This window comes from Scomber scombrus, chromosome 14 (genome assembly GCF_963691925.1).
Source record: "Scomber scombrus chromosome 14, fScoSco1.1, whole genome shotgun sequence".
In the NCBI taxonomy this organism is placed as follows: Eukaryota; Metazoa; Chordata; class Actinopteri; order Scombriformes; family Scombridae; genus Scomber; species Scomber scombrus.
The window spans coordinates 20,008,530-20,033,675 of NC_084983.1; the positions used below are offsets into that span (position 1 = coordinate 20,008,530).

A 25,146-nucleotide genomic window follows, 5' to 3' on the forward strand; every position below is an offset into this window, starting at 1 on the left:
GGTGAGGTCTGGATGTATTATAAGAGCTCTATTAACACATACATGGGTGAAGGGTTTGACCGAGCTTCAGTTTCCTGAAGGCCCCAGTTCACTCTTCCCACCAGCAGGTGGCGGTGAAGCGCAGATGAGCGCTGACCCGGAAACAGTGTGTGCGCACAGAGGCACGTTTTCCTGCAGCATGGACAGTGGTGGTGTTACTGTGAGCAGATGTCTGTAGAGATGGTGGAGGAGCTTTCAGTGAAAACAGCCCAGCCGGTCCGTCCGGCCGGGATCCTGCAGCAGAACCGGGTCTTCCTCGACTTCTTCTGGGACTTTGCCAAACCGGATCAGGAGGTCCGGCTGAAGGCGGTAGAAAGCCTCATTCAGTACCTGAAAACCAACAACCAGGTGAGACAGAGTCAGACTCACTAACTGAGAGATTGAGATTCAGACACGTTTAAAAACTGAAATGTTGAATTAAATCAGAACTGGAAGAAGGTTTCAGGTCTTTTTAAAGTACAGAAGTTGTATCAGCTATAAATAATTAATGACGTTAAACCAAAACAACCATCTAACAAAAAATTCCTAAATTAACAATCATACGTAAATACACACAAACAAAAAGAAAAAGGCAGTAAATACACTTAAAGTAGCACAAGTAAAGGTAGTTGTTTTGCTGATAATTGGACATAGTGACTGATATATTAAATATGTTTAATACAGTACATTATTAACCCTTTGTAGGTCTGCTCAACCGTTTGATAGAGATCACTTTGTGTCATATCTGGTCAAAACAAAATCTATTTAACCCAAACTTTTTGGGCAACCTTTACCACTTGTATGAGGTATGTAATGCACAAAAAGACCATCAGATTGCGTTATGGTTTCTAGATACAGGTTGTGCTAGTGTATAAACGAAGAACAACACAAATCACTGCTGACAAAAGAGATCCTGCTGGATACATTTTTTAAAGTTGAGTTTCATTTTTTTCCTCCTCTACATGAACCAAATGAGTCTCTAACATGTTTTATGTTGTAATGGCCTCAAAGAGGTAGGAAAAGCAAATAAATTATTTTTTAAATAGCACATGTTTGGTGTGACTGGCACTACTAATACTGATACTAACTACTGATTAGTACGTAAGCAGCATTTCACTGTTGTAGTTGCTGGACATAGGTAGAAAAATGAATCCTGAGATGATGATAATAAGTTGGAAATCATTTTTAAAAAAGACGTTCTGCCTCATGAATGTGTGTGGGTTTTTTTTTTTTTTTAAATGTGTCTCAAATTATTGTGGAAAAGTCAAGAGTCAAAAACTGTCTGAGAAGTTTAAAGAGGAAATCACTTTTAGGTGGATGCCTGACACATGATGACAAGGAGACAAATACACCTACACACTGACTTTCTGGTCATCTGGTTAACTATTAGTTAAAGACTCTAAAAGTGTAGCATAAGTTTATCATATGTTATTTTATGCAAAACTTTAAGATAAAGAGCACTGGAAAGACTAACTGTGACAGTTTTTGGGATTTCTTAATATGGTTCACTGGTTGTGGATTTTATATCTGTCACAATATACAATAGCACAGCTCTAAAAGTTTATTTACTTTACCCAAAGACTGTTCAGGTTTAAATTCTAAATGTTTGCTGTTTTAAAGAAGACCAGAGAATTACAGAAATACTCACATTAATTAACTATAACAGTGGTTCCCACCCTGTTCTATCATTGAGTAAACTGACAACCCTCGTCAAAGTGACATACTTTATGGATATTTTACAATATATTCAATGCATAACAGTAACAGCATAGACCAACTGATACATTGCTCAATTAACCCAAACAGAGAATTGCAAGGGAAGTTTGAAAATCTCTAAACTATCTGAAATGTGTCCCCTTATTGAAATTTTATGTCACAACAAACAGTGTGACCAAAAGAAAAGAGACTCTCCTCCAGCAATGTGCAGCTGTGTGTAATATTGTGGTACTTTGTCTCCATTGCTCTGTTTACTGCAGGCAGATGAGTTGGAATACACCTTTAAAAGGCTGGTGGATGGACTGGCTCACACACGAGAGGCGGCAAGACCTGGATTCAGCCTGGCCCTGGGACAGGTGAGTGGACAAGACTCAAAACAAGTTGACTAGCTATGATTACATTTCAGGTTTGAGGGTTGATAAATTTAGGACGGCTCAATCCATTGTCGTAACCAACAAACGTATTATTGCATTGTATCATACAAAATTATAAAAATGTCAAGTATATACACCTATAACCCGTTTCATAATATACTTGATCTGTACATATACTGTGGATTAACTGTTGCATGAATTTAAATAATGTTAAAACGTATAGCTTGTGATTATAACAGCAAAAAATATCCGAATATAAATATATGCTTAAGTGGCTCTTCCATGGGGGAAATACTGAAAACGCTGAATAAATAGGAAGCAAATTTACTGAAAATGTGTAGAAATATATCATAGTCAAATGGCGACATCTGCTGGGCGACTTTTGGTATTACATTTGCGTGGATGGATTAAATCTGAGACTGTGATGAAACAGTGTAAGTGGTCCTACTGTCTGCTGTGATTATTGTTATTTTGTTCAATTAAGCATATAATATGAATCACTATTAAACAGTGTGCAGCTCTGTTTTTACATTTAGTGGCAGATTGAGAAACACAACCCTCGTTTAAAAGCAGTGAGACACCTCTCGTATACGTGGGTGGCTAACTCTTTAAAAGAATAGTTTGAAGTGTAATGAACAAGATGTGATTTTACAGGGGGCAGGCCTACATGTGGGGGACTTTTTTTCATCAGGGGAAAGTGAGCGTTCATGTCATATCAGAGTTACTGAAATCAAAAAGGTTCAGCACATTTTGACTTGGACATGGCACTTAATAATACGAAAGTGCCTGAAAACCAAGCAAATTTGGACGCCTCACATCAGCCAAAGTCTCTCATTCAGTGTCATTAAACTTAATTTTAATGGCTGTAATGTAATTTCTTTAACACGCAGTAACAATCGGGAATCTTTTTAATCATTCCCATATTCCCATCCATCCAACATAGCATGAGAGCCATATTACACTTTGAATGAAACAAAAGAGATATGACATTTGTGTCTGCTGTTTGAACAAGATGAGCAATGAATACCAGCAGCTACAAACATAATTATCTAGTAATAATACCTTTTTAAGATATTTCAGATATTGTCATTTGACTTATTACACATACTGGTTGGACAATTCCTTAAGTAATTTAGTTTTAATTAGTAAAATTATGTTTTGTCTGAGTCGAAGCATGAAATGATGAACATTTTGGATTTAACATGACATGAGTCGTTTTTTTGTTTTGTTTTTTTTTTCAGATCTTGAGTGCCTTTGAAGATGTCTCTCTGCAGGATATACTCGACAGAATCAAAGAAAAACACAATTTGCAGAAAGTGAAAAAGGTGCGTTTGATGTTTTGTCTGACAGCTCCAAACGCTTCATGAATGAGATCTGAGAATCTTCTCTTGTCTTTCAGAAACTTGTCAGAAATGCTATGTTTGGGAATTTGTTTGGCGTCCTCGCTCTTCATCAGTCCGGCCGCCTCTCTAAAGTAGGTATTTTCACCATGACTCAGCATTTTAAAGGATAGGTTCGGAGGTTTTTCGGAGGTCACATGCTGTATACTGTGCTGTGAAGTGATCTCATTTTTCCAGCTCAGCTTTAAAAAAAATACAATGGGTTACATTTGAAGTCCAGTTTAAGTAAAACAAAACTAAAAATTTTGCTTCATCAGAAAAATTATTAGGATTAATTGATTACTGGGTTTTATCTATGAAATGTTTGAAAATAGTGAAAAATGCTCATTATAATTTCTTAAAGTCTTACACACCTACCACCTTACTATATGTAGTGCTGTAGATATGAAGCAATTCCGCCTCCCCAAATATTCAATGAAGCTCCTTAGCCAGTTGAGACTTTTGTGATTTACAAATAAACACCTTGATTGGGCTTCAGGGGCACAGCAACTCATTTCTCCAAGCAAATTAATACACCCCCTGTCTAATATCACACAATTTATAATGTATGAAACAGGTTAATGTGTGTGTGAACTGCAGTGTAATGTGGTGTTGTGTCTCTGCAGGAGCCACAGGTGGTGCTGGGATGTGTGCAGCTCCTCCAGAGCCTCAGCGAGCACAGACAACACCTGAAGGACCTGCCCACTAAGACCATGATGGATATCCTAAATGAGGTGACATAGCTGCTCCGTTGTACCTCTAATTATACAGGGACTATGTCACTATAACCGTTATAGCTATAACCATACACAAATATTTCTGGTTTTATCGTTCACTTAAATCCGAAATTATAAATGATTTTATTTCAACCAGACTTTTATATTTCTTAATGAGTAAGAGCGTGATTGGTTGATAATATCACCCTTGGAAAGAAATGATCGCTGATAAGATCACCTCAAACTAACGTGTATGACGCTGGTCCGTCCATCAGATTCCAGAGGAGGTTTTTGAGGAGGTTCTGCTGGGCGCTCTGCAGACTGACCTGGCATCAGCCTTCAGTACTCCAGAGCAGCTGCAGCTGCTGCTGGTAGCACTGCAGCGCTTCCCACAAACCCTCAAACCCAAGAAACTCAAGAAGCTGCTGGGCTCCTCAACCATCATCAATGCTGACAACATCCCCAAGTAAGTCTATAACTGACTTATTGGGTTTTCCTTTTAGGTCCGGCTTTGTATGGCTTTATGTGACTTCATCATCTGCCAATATATCAGTTTTAAAACTCTCAAATATAGATGTTATCAGTCTTTCTCTAATTGGCAAATCCACACATCAGTTGTTTCCAGTTTCTTTTCCTGCATCTGCTAATTGGCAGCTTCTGTGTGGAACAGCTAAAGAGCATGTGATGTTTTCTGGCAGGCTGACAGAGGTGTTGAAGATGGCGGCCCGCTCGGTGAAAAGAGAGTGCGTTCTCCCAGCAGTGGTCCTGGACCTATTAAAGCTCTCTCTGAGGGAAGACAGCTTCCAGCTCTTCTGGAATAAAGCCATCGTTGACAGCATGTTTAAGGAGCAGCCGGGACCAACTCAGTGAGTCCTCGCAGAGAGAAAGGCCTCCTGAGAGGAAAAGAAACAAGAGGCTTAGAAATATTAATCCTAAAATCTCCCATAGGTGTTCTGCTCTGTATGGAAGCATCTGCATTAGCTCCATTCATTTGTTTATCTTTTTCCTTTAATTATTCACCCATCTGTTTATTTGTCATATTGTTCAGTCCTAGTTTGAGTAAATGTGTTTCTTTGGTGTCGTCCTCTTTGTGTGCAGCTACCTGAGCTTCCGTCTGCTGGGTAGCGCCCTGCCTCTCCTGTCTATAGACCAGCTGAAGGAGGTTTTGTCTGGAGAGGTGATGATGCACTACGGGGAACACGTGGTGTCTGCTCAGGTTAGTGGCCCTGCTTAGTCGACTGTCATTAATAACAGTTTACATCAAACAACAACAGAGTTGATGTTATTTGCAGGTGGCGGGAAAAATGAAAAATAATTGTTGGGAAAAACACCAGATAGTGACTTTGATTTCTCCAGAAAACATTAAGAAACTTTTGATATCCAAATCCAGTGACGCCCCCCTAATGCACATTGGATGTGGCTGCATTTCATGGAAAGTCAGGAAACAAAAAGTGATTCTTTAAAGAACACGCCAGTTTTTTCACGCAGAAAGGTTTGTTTGGTTACCAGTTGTGAATCAGTTGGCTAGATCCCTGGCTTCTCCTGTCCACTTAATGAAGAGTCTTTGAGCAAGACACTGAAACCCAAATTGCTCCCAATGGCCAGTCTAGCAGTTTGCACTGTAGCTTTATGTGACTTGATACCTCTGGAAGTATGTGAAAACATGTTCTTCTTTTATGTCTTTTTTTTGCCTCAAATTCAACCTCTAACCACTAATTCCAGTGGTTAGATTTATTCATTAAAAGCAGACTGATTTAGGTCTCGCCCATTCTTTTTCTCTCAGAAACCAGACCGCTTCAAGCTGGCCCCAGAGATGGACGTCTATGTGTCAGACTTCTTGCAGAACTGTCAAGACTCTGACAAACAGCTGGCAGTGATGGTGGCCTTCTCTTCACTGACCAACCAGGGTTATCCTGTGGTGCCATCTGTTTGGAAGGTGGTGCAGCACCTCCAGCCAGCAGCTCTGCAGAGCTACGTGGAGTGGCTGAAGACCATGTTCCTGCAGCCTCAGCTGAACAAGCTCCTGGACTTCAGCACACGCAAGCAGAAAGACAATCAGGAAGCTCAGTGAGTGTATACACCTGTTGTATGTTTAGAAACATGTTTACCTGTCAGTCCTGATCCCGAAATGGAGGATTCTATTGACTGTCGACTTTCCCTCCTCAGAAAGGAGAACTCCATATTCCGCCTGAGGAAGTGGATTATTTCTCGGCTCTCCTCAATCATTGACAACCACCAGGTGAAGAAGCAGGAGGACCTCATCATGGATGTGGCCAGGTCAGACCCCCATTTAGTTAAGCTATGTAAACTGCTCAGTGTTTGATGAGGAGAAACCATCAGCTGTTGTTGTGTTGTCTTTTCCAGGTTCGTCTTTTTCCACGCTTTCTTCAGCACCAAGAAGCCGACTAAAGACATCCCAGAGACAGCGGGGAAACTTTCCGTCCCACTGGATGATAAAACCAGAGGAGTGCTTGTCAATTCTTTCTTTGGGTGAGCTGTAATCTTTTCTACTGATCGCAGACAGCTGCCTGGTCAATATCAGCCACTGATTACAGCCAGAGTTGTTTATTCCTGTCAGTCTGTGAAATTAGCAAAGCAGTGTAAACTAGGAACAACTCAGTGACCTCTGTCTGACTTATGCTGCTTTCTTGTCATATGAGATAGATGTGAAAGATTCCCATGTTTCTGATTTAAAAGTGTTTACATCATAAAACAACTCAAGACAGTTAATCAATGGACACAGTAGACTTTGGCTGATGTGAGGCATCCCTATTTGATAGATTTTCAGGTGCTGCATATTAAGCACTAAATCAGATATATCAGAGCTTACTGAAAAGGATTTGGAAGTTAAACTTGGAGACTATGTGAATGCAGGCAATAGAGCCACTTTCCGTCTATTTTCAATGGAAATATGTTTTGAAACATGAACTTCTGGGTTCTGTTTCAGTAGTAATTCAAAGTCACATTGACGTTTGTTCTGTGATTCACTCCAGATGTCCAGATGAGGACGGTACATTTTTTAACAAACAAAAATATTATGTCTTTGTTTATTTAACTTTTCTGTTTTTCAGCTCCCTTTAGCAAACATAATTCCCCACAAACCCAAAACTTTAGGGTGACCAGTTGCTTTAATCACTGGTGGCTGCTGCTCATTAATTAGTCATTGTGCAAAGAGACAGAGTTTGACTGATTTAACAGTTCAAAAGTCTAACGATAATCTGCAACTGATACCATCAGTTTAAATCAGGAAACCAAGTGTGTTCACATCTAAAGATAAAACAAACCAGAAGAGAACACAAATCTGACATCACTGTTTTCACCAAAAGCTGTTCAGGTGTCTTATGACTGACTTCTGTTTGTCCATCATCCAGGCTCCTCATGTCCATGCACCACCTGCCTCTTATCGAGGACTCGGCCGAGGGGGCGGAAGCTGTCAATCAAAAGCGTGCGCTGGGTGTAACAGCCGATGGCACCATGTGGATCTACCACCTGGTCCAGTACTCCCAAGTCCTGCTCAGCCAGCCAAAACACGTCCAGAGCAGCCAGTCCTTCAGCGCTGAGCAAAGACAGGCCTGGGACAGGTATGACAAGTATCTGTGATCCATGTCCAAGACAGGATCAGGATGAAAGGATGTAGATTAAATGTTGCTCTTCTTTTTTTACAGCCTCTTTATGAATGTAGTTTTTTGGGGGGTTTTTTATCCATTAAAGGATCATTTTCAATAATTATTATTAGTTATATCTTGTTTTCATTTTGCTGTATTTTTTTTATTATAATAACACTGAACTCACAAAAGTAATTCTTATATTTCTGTTTTCTCACGGCTTTAACAAGTTCAGGATGCATTATATAAATTGTACAACATTATAGGTGTTGATGAGCATACTTTTTTACACGCCCCTGCGACACCAGTGTATCTGTTCAATGAGAAGCACCTCTGTAGGTGCAGAGCAGGTGTGAAACAAGGTATGAACATGTTTTACAGCTCTGACTCTACATGTGTTTCCCCCAGCATGCTCGAGTCAGTGGAGAGCTTGAAGAAGAAAGCAAAGAAAGGCCAAAGTGCAGAGTGGAGCGCTTTCCAGCAGCTCTTCCTGTTGGTCGGCATGCATCTCTTCAAGGTACGGTATACTATCTCAACTCCAGAGCGATAATACAGTGTTACTCTTGTTATTGCATTATTATAGTATTGATGTTATTGTTGTTTTCTTAAAGAATACTGTTAACAAAAACAAACAAAAACCATTGGAAACAAAACATTGTACAGAAATGAGCTGATTAAGAGAGAGCCTTGTTAGAAAGAGGAGGATAATCGCCTCTGTTCTGAACACTGTCGTAAATGTGTTTGTGGTTGAAGGCTCCTGAAGAGCTGGTCGACGTCTTGAAGGACCTGCAGAGCTGTATGGACAAAGCCCAGGAGAAGAAGGCCAAGAAGAAAAAGAAGAAACAAGGTGAAATTTAATAAATGTTGAACTATTCCATTAAAGCCACAAGCTACAGGATTTATGTTTACTCATCTAAATCACAAAAAGTGTCACCACAAACTGAGATGTGACAGACCTTTTTTCCATTTTAGTTCAGTCACTGCTGGCCTGCTGTATTTATTTATTTATCCTCCACCACACAGGAAGTGACTGGTCCAAACTGGAAATCTAAAATCAACATTGTCATTCTGATCTTTCTCACCACTTTACAAATGTTTTGGCATAGATTTAATTTGAACCTTTTATTGTTGCTCATGATATAAAACCTTTCAACACAACTGTACAGTGTAAAACCCCAAAAAAAAAACAACTAAGCAGCAAAAATGTAATGGAAAAAACAGACTGTCTTCAATCAGCAAATGGAGCTGGATTGAATGGATTGTTTCAGTTTCTCTCAGTTCATAGTTTTTTTACAGCCCATAACTTGACTTTTAGTGCTCTCTTAGTGTTTTCTGCAGACGCACCAGGCAGCTGTTTCAGTAAAAGCTCTGATGAACACACTGTACGCTACCAAGTGACAGACTGACAAAGTTTGCAACTAGCTGGTGAACAGAGTGGGGTATTTCCAAAGCTCAGGAGCCAAATATTCTACCCCTAAAGTTGGTGGAGACCAAAACAGAGCTAAAAGGAGTGTGAATTGACAACTATTTGCTAATACATTCACCACAATAACTGTATGTTGTGTTTACAGTGTGTTCTGGTGAATCCAAGCAGCCAACAAAATCAAATCATACAGCTTTAATATGAATGTGCGTTTCTCCTGGTGAAGCCACAGAGCAGGAGGAGGAGCCTGAGTGGGTGGAGGTGATGGTGGACATCTTGTTGTCCCTTCTGTCCCAGCCAAGTCGACATATCAGACAGGTCTGCAGGACCGTCTTCTCTTCCATCTGCCCCCATGTTACTGCAGCAGCCCTCACCGCCATCCTAGACGTAAGTAACGTACATAAAGATCAGTCGTTGTCAAAATGGTAAAGAGGTAGATTTTGACACCATCCGTGAATCAGTTTTTACAATGTCTAGTGTGTAAGTTTGATCTGTAGACCTGTAATCATCATTATATGATAACAGATTGGCTCAAATTATACATTTTAAAGTTTGACAAACAACTGTTATTACAAAGTTGTTGTTTTTTTCTTGTGGCCTTTATCAGTAGAGTGAGTTTGCTCAGTTGTCATGGAAAAGGTTTTCTTGTCCTAAATAAAGAATTTGAGTCAGCTGATAACAAGCATAAGACAATAAAACACATACATCTTGGTTTGATTACATTTACATTACATTTGGTTGGATTGACCTGGTGGGACTTTGTTTAAACATTGAAACCAGTCTCCCTTCTAATTGTGATTAAAATTTGAGGTATCTGTCACATGTATGTGGACAACAAAGCAAGAATCAGGATCAAAACAGTTAAAAGCAAAACACTTAATTACTTGAATCAAAGCTGTGTTTGGCAGCAGGTAATCAGCATGGGCAAACACATGCAGGGCAAGTGGGAGTGACAGGAGATGTGACAGAAAACAGGCAGGAATGTGCAAAAAAAAACCTGACTTAGCAGATTAAGGGAGGCCATGGTGACAGTCTGCAAAAATGATACTGAACAATACTGAACAATAATACCCCAACAATAATACCCCAAAATGCTGGGTTTAATATCAGATAAACAAGCTACACCGAATCATAGTTAAAGAAGTTTAACCAAAAAAACACAAAAACAACACTAAGCTGTCTTGGTGTTTTCTGATCTTTAAAACAGTTCACAAATATTGTGTTTAGCCTTTAAAAAAGATTTAGTTGTTTCCTAAGATAGCTGGGCTGTGTACTTCTTAGCAAGAGCTACTCAGTGGATGAATCATTATCTTGTCTGCAAACTGCTCCGACAGTGTTCTGTCAACTTTAGTAAATAATTAATCTTTAAAGATTTTCAAAGTTACTTCAGTCATTAGTATTGCACGACTAGCTTTATAAGGGATTTTAATGACTTTGTGCAGGTCCTGGACTCAGAAAAGGATGATGAAGAGGATTCTGCTGTGGTCGTCACTGACGAGATTGACAAAACCCAGAAGAAATCAGAGGAAGATGAAGATGACGAAGACATGGAGGTTAGTCCTTTTTATCATCTCATCAGTAACATCATCTTATCGACTTATCAATATCTTAATCAATATCTTGTAACATTTGACACTTCTGGTTTTCCTTTTATTTACTGAATATATTAAACATACATGTCTTTATGCTACAGTTGATTGTTTTTTTGTTTTTGTTTTAAAAAATGAACACTTCACTGATATCTTCATAACGTGTTTATGGTTTTGTCAGGTTGACAAGTCAGACGAATCAGATGATGAGGATGAAGATGCAGATGGTGAAGCAATGGAGGCGGAGGAGGAGGAGGAGGATGATGATGATGATGATGAACTAGACGAGGAAGGAGAGGTGGACCAAAACTTCCGTCTGGAGCTGATGAAGGTCCTGCATCAGCAGAACGCTTTGGTGGGTGTTCAGGTTTTCAGCCCCTCCTGGTCTCAGTGTCTAGTGTTTTAAATTAATGATCGTTTAAACCTGCATTCATTAACATATATTCATTTGGCCTTTTGGGCAAGTGTGAACAAAGAACTGTACCAGCTAAATCCACCTTTGGCTCTGTAAACTGAAACAAACAAGATTTTGTTAAAATAACTTTGCATATGGGGCTCAAAGGATGGCAATGTATGTCCACCACTTTGGTTCAGACAGAAATATCTTAACAACTATTGAATGGATTAAGATGAAATTTTGTATAGAAATGTATGATACCCATACAATGAACCCCAAAGACTTTTCCTCTCGTGCTACCATGGGGTGGGAATTCATAATGATTTTGAGTGAAATATCTCAACAACCATTAGATTGATTACAATGAGATGTGGTGCAGACTTTCATGTCCCCATAAAGATGAATTATGATAACTAACTTTTAATATAGCACCATCATCATATAAAAGAGTTTCTTACCAATACTTTGTTTTTCGACTTAATACCTGAAAATCATTGACAATTCCCTCAGCCACAGCTGTACCTTATGTTTAATTCTAATTATTAAATGTTTTCATGTTAACATATTAAATTATTTTGGAGAACATGTTGAACATTGTACTTGTTAAACATCAGTTAGTATACTGATATTGGTTGCTATTTTTAGTTTTTTAAAATACATTAATAATAAATTTTTTCACATCTAGTTCTCGCTTACCTCTTAGTCTTCAAGTCCTCAGCCTATATTTAATGTTTCTTCAGGCCAGCATGTCATGAATTTAGCTTGATTAATATCTTTACAGTGTTACCTTGAGATAAATGCTTGTCCTCCATTGTTCTGTATGTTCAGGCTGCAGAGGAGGACGGCAGCAGTGATGAAGATATGGATGATGAAGCCATGATGGAGCTGGATAAGAGCCTGGCAGCGCTGTTCTCAGAACAGAAGAAAAAGGCCCAGGCCAAAAAGGACGAAAAGACCAAAATACAGAAAGAAAAGATGCTGGTTCGAGACTTTAAGATCAAGGTACCTCGTCCTCAGACTGTGGTCTTATAAGGACATAGTCTCACACATTTTACCCGGAGTCAGATGAGAACACTTTCATTTGTGTCCAGTATTAAGATCCAGGACGTGTTTATCTTATAATTATTGTTTTATTTAATAGGAACAGATACAGTATACATGACACAGCTGTCCAATGCAAGTATCACAGTGTTTAAAGCAGATACTTATTTGCACCACACGTCCCTAGAAAGCCTTTTGTAAAAATAAGAGATTAAAATAGTAAAATAAAAAGGAGGTAAACTGAATACAGTCATACAATAAATACAATAATCTTAGACTAGAAGCAGACACTCAGGGGGAAAGTGCTAGTTTACCTACATTAAAACCATGAAAAAAACTCTAAAGCTGTCTCTCTCCTTTGTTTGGCTTTTCCATACACTGTAGGTGTTGGACCTGATCGAAGTGTTCGTGGCCCGGCAGGCGGGCAGTCCTCTTGTGTTGGGTTTGGTGGAGCCTCTGCTCAGCATTATCGACAAAGGAATGAGCTCCGACAGCCACCAACAGGAGCAGGACTTCCTCCGCAGAGCTGCAGATATCTTCAGGTAACACACCTGAGACGTGGACCATCATGATTTACTGTATTAGTGTTTCTTTTTGTGGTTGACATGTCGGCTAATAAGCATGATTGTGTGTTTGGTTTGAGTGGTTTTATTCACCTAACAGACATCAAGTTTTTGGTTGTTTTTTTTTACTTTGAGTGAATACATGATGTTGTGCTTGTGTGATTTTTGCAGGAACCAGCTCTGTAGGTCCAAGGTCTACTGCAGGACTGCTGGTGACAGACAGGGGGAGCTCCATGACCTGCTGGACAAACTGATGACTAAAACCCAGAAACTGTCCGACTCCTCCGTTTGCCTCTATTACTTCAGGTAGAACTTTTATGCTTAACGACTGATCTGAAGAGAAAACGATGTCAAAGTCTCACACTCCACATTAGATGTGAATGTAGAAGTAACGAGGAGTAGATGAGCTTTGTTAATCATGTGGGGGAAATGGATCTCATACACAGACAGAAAATACAATTCAAATTAATACAAAGCAAATAGAGGACATTACACATAACATGACTGACGATTTCATTACTAGAACATGCAAACCGGGATTATGAGGAATTAAAACTGTTAAATATATGACTGTGAGATGCAGTTGAAAGCTCAGAAAAAGCTGCCAAGCGAAACCTAAGATTTTTTATTTTGTCAAATGAAATATGCATGCTTGTAAGTGAGCACACAGGCAGGTTACATATACAGAAGGAGAAAATACAGGAGAAAATACTGATATAAATGTCACAGCCCAGAATTTGTGAGCTATACAAGGAGAAGGGATCACACAAGATTTAAAGTATTTTAAATAATAGTTTATTTAGAGCTAAAGAAAAAGTATAAATGCATCTGTATTCTTTAAGCCAGTGAAATATTGCATGGATTCGTGATGTTGTGAAGTATGAACAGAGACAGAAAGGAGGAGCCAGATTAAATAATCTAAACCCAGGAGCACTGAAAATGAGAAATATATTTGATTAGTATATGTTATTTGGTAAATGCTGAGGGATTTGGCAGCAGCGTTTTCTGGTTTTTGGCACGACATCTTACACTATTTAGTAGCTGTTAGAAAAATACTCACATCGCGGCAGTTGCCTCACAGTGTTTCAGCAGGCTGCTGTTTGCTGCTTGAATAAATGTCCTCTTTTATAACGCCTGACAGAGTAACATCAATTTATTCTGTCGTCCATCTCCCTGACTGTTACATCCATTTGATCTGCACCTATTTAACTGAAAAGACACTTTCTTTTAGCAGGGAATTTTTTGGCATTTAACTGTTTTGGTTTTTTTCTGTCGGATCCGCTAAATTTCTTTTCATCTGTTGATTTCTGACAACAGAATTTCTTTTTACTCTTTAGTGAATTTCTTGTGAATAAATACTACCTTATATAACACACCTGCTCTACTCATTGACAGGTTGATGTGTGTTAGCAGTTAAGAGGATTTTCTGAATCTGACTTTGAGCCTCCTTGAAAATGTTTTTGCATGATTTATATTTGGGCCAGTACGCTATTAGAAACACCCGGTTCATACTCGAGATGCACTTGCTTTCTTGTTGCTTTCTGTTATTCTGAGACAGCCACACTGACTCCCCTAGGTCAGTAATGAATATGTCAAGCTCGACCCTACATTTAATTTGAGTCTGTTGTGAGTTGGCCAAAACCTTTTCCTCATGCTGAAATGTCCTTGCAGTGCCTCTCTGTACGTGGTGAAAGTGCTCCGAGGAGCTCCTCCTGCTGAGACTAAAGAGGAGCCGACAGCCGCAGCAATCGACGTATGTTTACCACACACTGATTCATCTGTCACTTCTGTGTTCATCCGCCGTTTGATTTCTCCTCTCTTAACCTCCTCGCAGTGGGAGTTGTGTTTAGATTTTTGGACGTTCTGGTTGTGATCACAAGAACCGATCAGTTAGTAGCCTAATGAGGCGAGTATGTGAAGCTCATTGTGGCTGAAACAGCACTTAAATAGACATTTCTCTAAAAAAATTACACCTTGTACTTATAGATCTTAAAGTTGGTCATGAGACAGATGGACATCTAATTAATTATTCACATGGTACACAATTGTTACCATTGCATTTCCCATATTATGTCCAGCTTTGCACTGAATCAGTTCCAGCTGTGGTCTGGTGTTTTTACTGGGTTACTCTGTTCAAGAGCTGCAACAATTGGTTAGAAACAGAAACTTGTGTTAATCAGTTAATTTGTTTATTATTTACACCTGTGTTCTGTGAAATGTCAAAATGTCTTCTGTGAAAAAGACTTCCCTTCGATCACACTTAAACAGTAAAACATATTCACACCTGTAATCACAGAACATAGAATACATCTCTGATGTTGTTTTCTCTCTCATGGTGTGTGTTTGTTTCTGCAGTTGAAGTTCATGGGGAACGTGGATGTGGATCGGGTCTCCACACTCTTCCGAAATGCTCTGAGCTCCTTCATGAGCCGGAGAAAGAGCCCTATGACTGCTCAGATGTTCACCGACTTGTTCAACAGATTCCCTGTGAGTACTCTTACACATCTGATGTTGGTTCACATCAACATGAAGCCAGAGGTTAACATCCCCTCTGTTGGCAATTTTTAACACAGCTATTGTTTTTTTCCAGGTTTTGTGTGTCAACCTGTTGGATGCAGCTGTGCAGCACATCACATCTGGGGTCAGAGAACACCAGCAGGTAAAGATTTTGGAACTTTAGCTTCAGGAGCAGTTATGTAGCCAAATTTCTGGCAAACAAGAGAAGAAAAAGGAAAAGGAAATATACCAAAAGTTAATTTTATTTGCCAACTGATTCAGTATACAAATAACCAGAAAAACACAGAAAAAACTCTTAACTCAAACATCAAAGAATTATAAGAGAAAATTAAACAACACAGATGACTTTCTGCAGCATTTAAATCCATCTCTGGTGAAAAGCACACAATAAACTTTTAAGTTAATCATTTAGTTAGTTCAGGCTTTTTTGGCTTTTTGTACATGGTTTAAATGTGGGATCACTTCATTGTATGTCTGTGATTAGCTTAAATCAACTGATAGTATCAATAAATCTCGGTAAAGCACAGCAGATGAGTTGTATCGAGTCTCTCCTCCTCCTCTCCGGGGAAGGACTTTTAGCTGTTTATATTAATGTATTTCGCGAAATGGCAGTTATATGCTGTCAAATAATTTGTATATTTTCTTTTATCATTTATTTTCTTTTTACACTTATTGTGTATCAATAGGTCAAATTGTTTTCATCAGCAAAGTTGGTGCGACAAGCTTTTGAAAATTTCACTAGTTGTTTTTACTGCATGTGACAATAAGGTTTCCTTGATCTCAGCTATTCTTTCACTCCTATTCTAGATATTTTTTTTATTTTCAGCTCTTTATACTGTGAAGTTTGTGTACAGTAGAATTTCTGTTGATGGACGTTGTTTTGTGGGCACAGGGTCAAGCGTGTGTGTTGGTGTTGCGGGCGATGCAGAGCAGGGAGGTTCAGCAGCTGTTGAGCGGCGATCTGTGGACGGAGCTCTTTGTGAAGGTTGCAGGTCAGCTGGCAAAGGTAAGTCAACACAGACAGCCCTGTGTTTCATCACAATGTCACCACTGAGCATGAGATGCATCTAAACCCAGGAAATCAAAAAATTCCATCAGTTGTTTGAGTAATATCGGAATTTTACCAAATGGTACAAAAACTCAACAGTTTTATGCAACTTGTGGCACAAATTTATTGAACAAGATGGTTTTCAGTTTCCACCTGTGGTGGAAACGACACTGTACAACTTCAGTAAAATAACATGAACATATTAAAACACGTTTGGATATTATTGAAAGTATTTAAAAACTATGGAAATGTCAGGGGGTGTTGCGTCATGGCTGCAGTGTGAATCCTGAATTAATTAATGACTGTATGAGTGTAAATAATAATGGTTGGCTCATTGTTTAGCTGCAGCTTTACTGTTTTGCTTCACTCTCACAGCTTCTTCAGCAGCAGCAGTTTAATCAGGCTCACGTATTTATTACATACAGTACCAGTCAAAAGTTTAGACACACTTTCTCATTGATGTGAATGGAAAAAATTGTCCAAACTTTTGACTGGTACTGTATGTGCGTGCACACATTGCTTTTGGATTACTTAATGTAACCTGAAAGCTGTATTATACTGTTCTTTTGAGTGCATTAAACTGTAGCTCCAACTAGTTCATTGTCTCGCCAGTACCTCAAGCAACACGCATCCACCAACACAGTCCCTTGCATTGTTTTAACACAGGGCTGCTTTCTATGGGTTTTTTTTGTTAGCTTACTGCACTAACATAGCAGAAAAAAATATTTAATGTGAATCACTCACATCTGATGTTATTGGTCTTTAAATGGTTATGGCAGCAATATCAGTCAAGTGGATCAGTGAATCCCCACAAAAAACACTGCTAAGCCAGTTAGTTGCCCTCATCTGAAGTGTAGTTAGGTGGCCTTAATGGTCAGCTGTGGCCCAAAAGAGAAACCAGTAAGAAACTCTTCACAACCAGTATAGTATTCATCAGTTCTACAGTAAATGCTTGATCAAGCTATCAAATCAGAGGTGGATCATCATTTGACAATGACTTCTTTGTCCCCTTCTCGCAGTGTCTTCAGGCTGTTGGTCAAACTGAGAGCAAAATGGTGAAGGAGAAAGTGTTCAAAATCTTGGAGCTCTGTCAGTTCCTAGTGAAGATCGTCCACCTGCAGGTAGGTGGTCTGTGAGTGTCAGTGTGAGGGGGAAACTGTTGACATGGTCTCGATTGAGGTGCTCAGTCTCTTCTTCTTGCTTTCTGCACTGTGTAGAAACTGACTGTAGACCTGGAGCCCCTTCAGACGGTTCTGCAATCATTGACCAGCGTCTTCACCTTCAAGAAGACTGGGAAGCTAGAAGACACCTACTGGGCCGTGATGAAACACTTTGGAGTCATGTGAGTTATCGTCTGTTTTTCGGACATTGTGAATGTAAATCCTTCTATTCATGCAACATGTCAGTAAGCAGATGTCCTCATAAATTTGGAAACATGCCTCATCTATTTTAAGTGTAATGATACATGATGCTGCTTCTTGAGTATCTTTTTTGTCTGTGTGCACATGCTTGCTTGTAAAAAGACAATTAGAAACCCAGTTACTTTTATACATGGCCAAGAAATCTGATTTCTGCAAGAGAGATCTACCTGGGGAAATCAGATTTCTCCAATTCCCTACCCTCATTACATAAATCAGGTTTATAAATCAGGTTTATCGTTTACATGACATTGAAGAAACACGACTACTGCCGAGAGTTGATAATAAACCGGTAATCTAAGTGTGTAAACACAGTCAATATTTCCCCATTATGTTGCAGCAGTGTACAGTTAATATAAAACTCTATTAGCAGCACTAGTGTATTGTCATTACACCAGTAATAATTAGCACAGGTTAGGTTAGGTCCTCTGTTCTTGCCACGAGCAGTAACACACCAACACTGGCTGAAGAACACTCACAGATAGATATATAGATATATATAGAAAGATATTTGAGTTTTAACACTACAAACTAGCTCTGAAAACTTAAAGGTTTGAAGTTCAGGGGAGCAAATCGCTTCTGTGTTGTTTCGAATATGTAAATCAGTATTAAGTTTATTTACTTTTAGACAAAATAATATAATTAATAAGTAGAGATAGTTGCTGAAACCAGGGAAATGTGAACCACTTATTTCTTTGTCTTAACTTATGTCTTTATGTCTACAATTGCCTGTATTTATTTAATTTTCAAGGCTGCTATTGTCTTTCTACTAATGACAGTGCACATTGAGCGGTGGCTCTGTTTATGTAGGTGGTTTTAGATTATTTCCTTTTTAGATTGTTTTTAGTCAGTTCACGTATACAAGTACACTGGTCAGTAACCTTACTGTTGCGTTTGAATAGTGTATTATATTCTTTACTGACTGTTCTTTTACTTCATTGTGTATGAGAGTCACAAACTAAATTTTGTTGTACTTGTATAATGACAATAAAGATATCTAATCTATTATGTTCATAACTTCTAATCGATCTCTACCAACATGAGCTTCAGGTGTTATTCATCACAAGGCTCTGTGTATGACAAGGTGGATTTTTTGGGGGACAGCGTATCAAATCCATCATGTTGACCTTGCATGTTTTGATGTTCACATTCACAGGAAGCCCAAAGTTGAAAAGACAAAGCCTGAAAAGGAAGCCGACCAACAACAAGCTCCCAAGAAGAAGAAAGGTTTTCTACCTGAGACGAAAAAGCGGAAGAAGCGCAATAAGCCTGTTTTAGAACCTGCGGGGCACACCGCGACCCCCACAAACAAACCAGAGGAAGCGAAAGGACAAGCCAAAAAGAAAAAAGACAAGAAAACGAAACAGAAACGACCGGCCGATGGTGCGGCGGCTTCACATCCCAACCCAGCCAAAAAGAGCAAGACACAGTCTGACATCAAGCCAGCTAAGAAGAAGAAGAAGCAGAAGCCCAAACAGAAGAAAGAGGGAGGTGGGCAAATGTAAAGTGGACGCTTGCTATTTAAATGGACACAAAGAAACTTTTGTTAATTTTCTTTTAGAGTCTGTTAGTTTTTCTACTGTCCATGCAGTTTACATGGCCGCTGATTGATGATATCTTGGTAAGTTTCAGCATGAGAGATTTCCGTATTGAAAACTTTACATGTGGTGAAAGTTAATTAAGTAAGGTTATTTTTCTAATATGTGACTGCTATCGATTAGAAAAAAATGTCTACAACAATAAATTCTTTTCTCTTCCTGGAAATCCAACTCCACTCCCACTTCAGAATGGCTTCATGCAACATTAATAAGAAATGTGTGAAATGTTAAATTTCCTGTCAAAGCTTATCCGACCAACAGACAGATTATAAAACTCTGCTCTAAGTGTTGGATAAATAGGATCAAGCTCTGCCTTTCAGTATCACTTCTTCAGATCATTTAATGTTTTCCCAGTGAATATGATGCTCTTCACTTTCACTTTTTCTGATGGAGACATTCAAGCTGTAAATCTTACAGTAGGTTGATAAAATGCCTGCTTTTGTCAGGATGTTTAAAATACTGAGGGAATCAGTCCAAACTGTCTCTCAAGCTGTGTAAATAGTTGGCTTTTACATACAACTGTGCAAAAGGTTTAGGCACTAAAAGTAAAGTCAGGATGCTTTAAATATAATGCCAGTTTTTCAAGGTACTTGGCAGGTTGGTTGTTCCAAACATTTTGGAGAACTTGCCAAAGTTCTTCTGTTGATTTCAGCTTCTCAGCTGCTTCTGTCTCTTCATGTAATCCCAATCTGACTCCATGATGCTGAGATCAGGGCTCAGTGGGGGCCAAACCATCTGTTGCAAGACTCCTTGTTCTTGTTTTTGCCGAAGATAGTTCTTTATATATGTTTGGAGTTGTTGTTATGCTGCAGGATATATTTAGGACCGATCAGATGCCTCCCTAGTGGTACTGCATAATGGAGAAGAAGATAAGCATCTTAAGTGTCTAAAACTTTTTCACAGTAGTTATTCATTCATTAAATTAACTGTTTAAAAGAATAGTTTGACATTTTGGGAAATTGTAATCACTTCCCTGCTGAGAGTTAGATGAGAAGATCGATGCTGCTCCCATGCATCAGTGTGGCTCATTTACATGTTTTAATAGTTTTTTATCACAATAATGGTGATAAATGGCACAAATAAATAACATTCATCAGACTTTGGCTACACAGGTAATACCTTTTAGTACAATCAGTGCACTCTTGGTTTTGCTCTTTTCATGGTACTTTCTGACAAGACAAATTTAAAATATAGTCAGACTTCTTTAAGTGAGAATTTCTTTCTTACTGACCAAAATTACTTTTCTAGGCGTTCCAAGTCTATTTGTTTTAGTAGTGGACCTCTCCAAGAGATCTGAGGGGCCTGTGTCTGAATTCATATATGGACTGACATGCAATTACATAACATTTTTATAAGGAAAACTACAACCCGCATCTGCACAGGATTTGATGTTTCAACCCTTTGTGCTATAAACTAAGGTGACCGATCACACAGAAACCTAATTCAGCTGTCTGAAAAATGATGTAGTGTCCCACAAATGGATTACTGTACAGGACATGAAGCCATACTGCCATAAATCTACAGGACTGTCAGGCAGGCAGCAGCCCCATCCATCAGTAATCTCAACTTAAAGCCCCTCTTTACTGCTGCAGCCTTCAGTAGTGTGTGTCAACAGGAACCAGTTTATATCCAAGAAACATGATGTTTGTCGGTTGGTCCTGTACTCAAAGTACATAGTGCTGTGTTGTTTGTAATCGGAATGACTGGAACAGACCCAAATAGGATGAACACCAATCATATATTGATGAATATTAAAACACAAAAATGGTTAAACCAGGACAAATGAGAGAACCAGGGGGTGTAATGACTTAAATGAGTTTTCATTAAAATCGCCTACCACATGAGCTCTGTCCTCTTTTAAAGACAATCTTTGGTGTCAGGTGCGAATGTCCTTCTTGATCTTGAAAACAATTTAACAATTTAAAATCTGCTGGGACAACCCAAAGACTAGGCTCTATCCGCAGAGGAAGACTGGAGTATTGTTGGACATCACATGCAACAACTGTAGTGGACACTGGATCAGTGACACAAAAAAGAGACTGAATTAAAACTGGAAAGATGGCTTCAGCTATCTACAAACACCAGACAAAAACCAGTCACAGCATCAACTGAGAAGTGGTCAAAGGTCATCAACCAGCAGTCAGTGGACGGCTAGAGAGCGATCATGGGGTACACGGTTACAGGCACGGGCGTCGAAGTGGGGGGAGAAATTGGAATGGTGTACCAGGGCCCCAAGCACAGGGGGGCCCTGGGCTTTTGTTTAAATATATCAGTTATAAAAAACGACGTCGAAGGGGGGGGGGGGGGTGAGAGTGTGTGAACTGCCTGAGACTGCTTTGAATGGAGACAACCATTAACACATCCAAGCTCACCAAAATCAATAGCCCTCTTAGGTGAAGGCTAAATACTTAAAACAGTTATTATGAACTGCTATTTGTAACTATTGTAGCAGCCTACTCATTTTAAAACATTCTTAGCAGTTATTATTGATGATATTGATGCTGATAATAATTTAAAAATCTAGTTAATGGCATAATTAACCTAGCACATAATACAGCAAATGTCCATTACCCGTTAGCAAATCTAAATCTTAGCTTTTCAATCAAAAGTCCCTTTCAGAAGCAGTGGCAGAAAGTGGATCAGCTACTCCATTCTCCTCTACTGCAGACTTGAGTGGAGGTCATAATGACTATTGAGTCATGTTTTGTTTTTGGATGTAGAATTTTGTTGCTGTTTATTGTTTATTAAGGATCCAGAGTTTAACATCATCACATCACAGCAATGTTAAGCCATGTGTGGCATTATGGAAACCTGTTTACATTTCTTTTGAAAGTAAAATCTGAATGACTGGTTAGTCTTGTGTGGTTGTACTGTATATTATTGTACAGTAGCCTTAGCATTTTTTTTTTGAAGTAACCTAGGAAGTAAATTATAACAGGTTAGGCTGACCAAACGTCCTCTTTTCCCCGGACATGTCCACTTTTTACCTCCCGTCCGGGGCGTCCGGGGGTTTTTTATTAATTGATGATAATGTCCGGTTTTCCTTCTGTGTGTGTGTATATGTGTGTATATGTGTGTGCCCCTTCTACCCCGGTTGTCATTGTTTGGGTTAGCGTGTGTGACGTAATCCCCGAAAAGGCTGCCCTGTGGGCGGATCTCCAAAACTCACAACAAGAAAGCAGCAAACACCGACTGTGCAGCTGAAGCGTTCAGATGCCAAAACGCAAATGCACGTTCACAGATGAACTGCGAAAAATTCCCAGTTTACTGACCCGGTCGGGACTGGCTGAGTGCACCGTGTGCGAAGCTGAGAGAGAGAGATTTTACATTTACTTTACATTTATTTATATATATATATATATATATTACAATTGAGGCATAATAAAGAAAGTTCAGTTACCTATGAGAAGCCTATCTGAATTTCTGTCTTTGAGAGATAGTATTTGGTTATATAACAAAATATTCTATCCATACATATAAACTTTAAATATATTAAAATTATAAGAAATCTTTGAGTAAACTGCGAGTATCATTTAAGTAGGCTATCTCGTGGCCGGGCTGAGTGTCCTCTTTTTTGGAAATCAAAATATGGTCACCCTATAACAGGTGTGTTATAGTCTACTTTGGGGGTCATTAATAGGACTTGTGATCTCCAATACTGTGAGCTCAAACTGAAAACAACACAATTCACAAACCTAAGTAAAACATCTAGGTGTAAGTGTTAGGGTTAGTTCAAGTCCCCATATATAAGCCTTCAGGAGGCTTATGTATGGGGGCCCAGAATTTGGTGCCACACCCCTGGTTACAGGAGTAACAATCCTCTCATGTAAAACCACTGTTACCACATGACTGATACTCCTTACTTTACGTTACATAATGGCAACCGAGCCAACTCTGTTTGTTGAAGAAGACCATGAGAAGTGGTTCTTAACTACCTTAACTATCTTGAGCATTGTGCAAGATCCCATTAACAAAATATTGGTCACAGTCTGTGCCAGACTGTACATGAGCTGAATGTGTGATTAATCATAACACAACGATATGAATAGAAAATAAGTATATTAAAGCAGAGTCACACAAACTTCTTTTTCAATTCACCTCTATTGTTTTGATGTTTGTGTGCCATGGATGCATTCAGGAGAATGAGTGTTTTCCCTCTAAACTTAATTAAAGTGTATTTACAAATGTCATGCTAGCTACTGTATTCTGTGTCATTTCATGTTGTTTTCTGATTGATTTGTTTGTAGACGTGAATCAGAGCAGCATCCACATGAGACTTTGGTCCTCATGGATAGGTTCAGGTTTTTTCAACGTGCCAATACAAACATATTGGCACATTAGTATTAGTCAAAATCTTCTATCTATCTTATGCATCTCCAAAGTTCGTCTTTTTAGTCACCATCTTTCAGTCACTCCTATAATTTCCGTTTAAATCCACAAGCTTCTTTAAAGTAAACCTGTGGATCTCTCAGTGTCCTATATCATTAACTGTGTCAATCATGGTCCCAGCGTAAATTAGGTATATGAACATCACATGAGTACGGGCTGAACAACTGTGTATGCACCAAGTGGTAGAACTAAAGAGTTGTCATCTGTTATTCGTTCTTTCTCCTTCAAATTAGTGCTTTTGTAGTTGTTTGGTACCTTCACAGCTGCAACCTGAACCTGCAGTAATGAGGCGTATAAACAGACAGTGGTGACAGATCATCCACCTTTAAACCCTGACAGCAGGGGTGAGAATAGGAGCAGCGGTGTCCTCTCTTCCTGACAGTGAACTGCCACTTGTCATCACTCTGAGTTAAACTATGGATCACAGGACCAATCTACTAATGCAGCTCAGAGGAATAATCAGAATCGGCTGTAAAGTCGAGGGCAAAGCCTCATCAGTGAGACAGCTGTAACTGACTGCATCCCTTCTCTTTGTGAAATATTTTTGATTTTTAGGTTCATCCCGGAAAATGTGGAATGTGATTTTTTAACAATTTCATATCTATGATTCAGTGGGTTGAAGTGTTTATGCTTTCAGATATTTGTTGTTACCCATGTTTGCTATTGTTCACATGTGGCCCTTTGTCACTGATGCTCTACCGCAGGGAGGTTGTCTGGCTGCTGGCAGGGTGTTAGCTTAATGTTGAGTGCAACAGGAAACCCATTAATCAGCACACCCAATAGCTTATTTGCGAGGTCTTGTAGGAACAGCCTGAGTTGAATTTTACCACAACTCAAAAGAGCTCCAACTCTGCACAACCAGGCTGATCTCATGTTGCAAAACTGTCAAGTAAATCAAATATAAACAGAGAAAAGCAGGAATAACAACTGAATTCTGACAATTCAAACATATGTTAATAAATAAGCATCTTAAAGTCTTCCTCCAGTCAAAAACGTGTCTTTGTCTAGTCCCAGGATGTTTGAGCGTCACTGCAGAATGATATATCTGCCCATTGACATGGAAGGACTTTTACATTTTTCTGCTAATACTTATGTACTCCCATTTAAGTAATATTTTTTCATGCAGGATTTCCTTGTAATTGGGTATTTTTACATTCCTGTATTGGTACATTTACTTAAGTAAAGGATCTGAATACTCCAAATTACACAAGTATGATGTGGAAACTTGAAGACTCCACAGTGCACATACACTACTGTATAAACTTTACAGTGAAGGAGGAGAAATCTTGTATTCAGCAGGAAAACGTTTGAAATGACCATATTTACATATTCATATATTCTGCATTTTTCAATGA

General features: G+C 39.0%; 1 protein-coding gene across 1 annotated transcript; it reads left to right on the forward strand.

Annotated features, from left to right (window-relative positions):
- The first annotated feature begins 203 nt into the window (after window positions 1-203).
- On the forward strand, window positions 204-19,703 carry mybbp1a (MYB binding protein (P160) 1a). Its single transcript, XM_062433534.1, has 27 exons — window positions 204-387; window positions 1,995-2,090; window positions 3,350-3,433; window positions 3,508-3,582; window positions 4,114-4,221; window positions 4,479-4,669; window positions 4,902-5,069; window positions 5,302-5,419; window positions 5,987-6,270; window positions 6,370-6,480; window positions 6,568-6,693; window positions 7,575-7,784; window positions 8,217-8,325; window positions 8,562-8,655; window positions 9,458-9,618; window positions 10,674-10,784; window positions 11,002-11,175; window positions 12,046-12,219; window positions 12,643-12,800; window positions 12,993-13,127; window positions 14,493-14,574; window positions 15,177-15,308; window positions 15,412-15,480; window positions 16,231-16,344; window positions 17,406-17,507; window positions 17,604-17,728; window positions 18,961-19,703. Exons 1-27 carry the CDS (start codon window positions 208-210, stop codon window positions 19,307-19,309), a joined length of 3,840 nt encoding a protein of 1,279 aa, XP_062289518.1. The 5' UTR covers window positions 204-207; the 3' UTR covers window positions 19,310-19,703.
- Window positions 19,704-25,146: the final 5,443 nt, after the last annotated feature.

Bases quoted from the DNA above. Each gene is read 5' to 3' on its own strand.
- mybbp1a (XM_062433534.1), top strand. From the start codon at position 208: ATGTCTGTAGAGATGGTGGAGGAGCTTTCAGTGAAAACAGCCCAGCCG. The intron at 7,785-8,216 runs GTATGACAAGTA...TGTTTCCCCCAG, and splicing joins CAAAGACAGGCCTGGGACAG to CATGCTCGAGTCAGTGGAGA. The intron at 8,326-8,561 runs GTACGGTATACT...TTGTGGTTGAAG, and splicing joins TCGGCATGCATCTCTTCAAG to GCTCCTGAAGAGCTGGTCGA.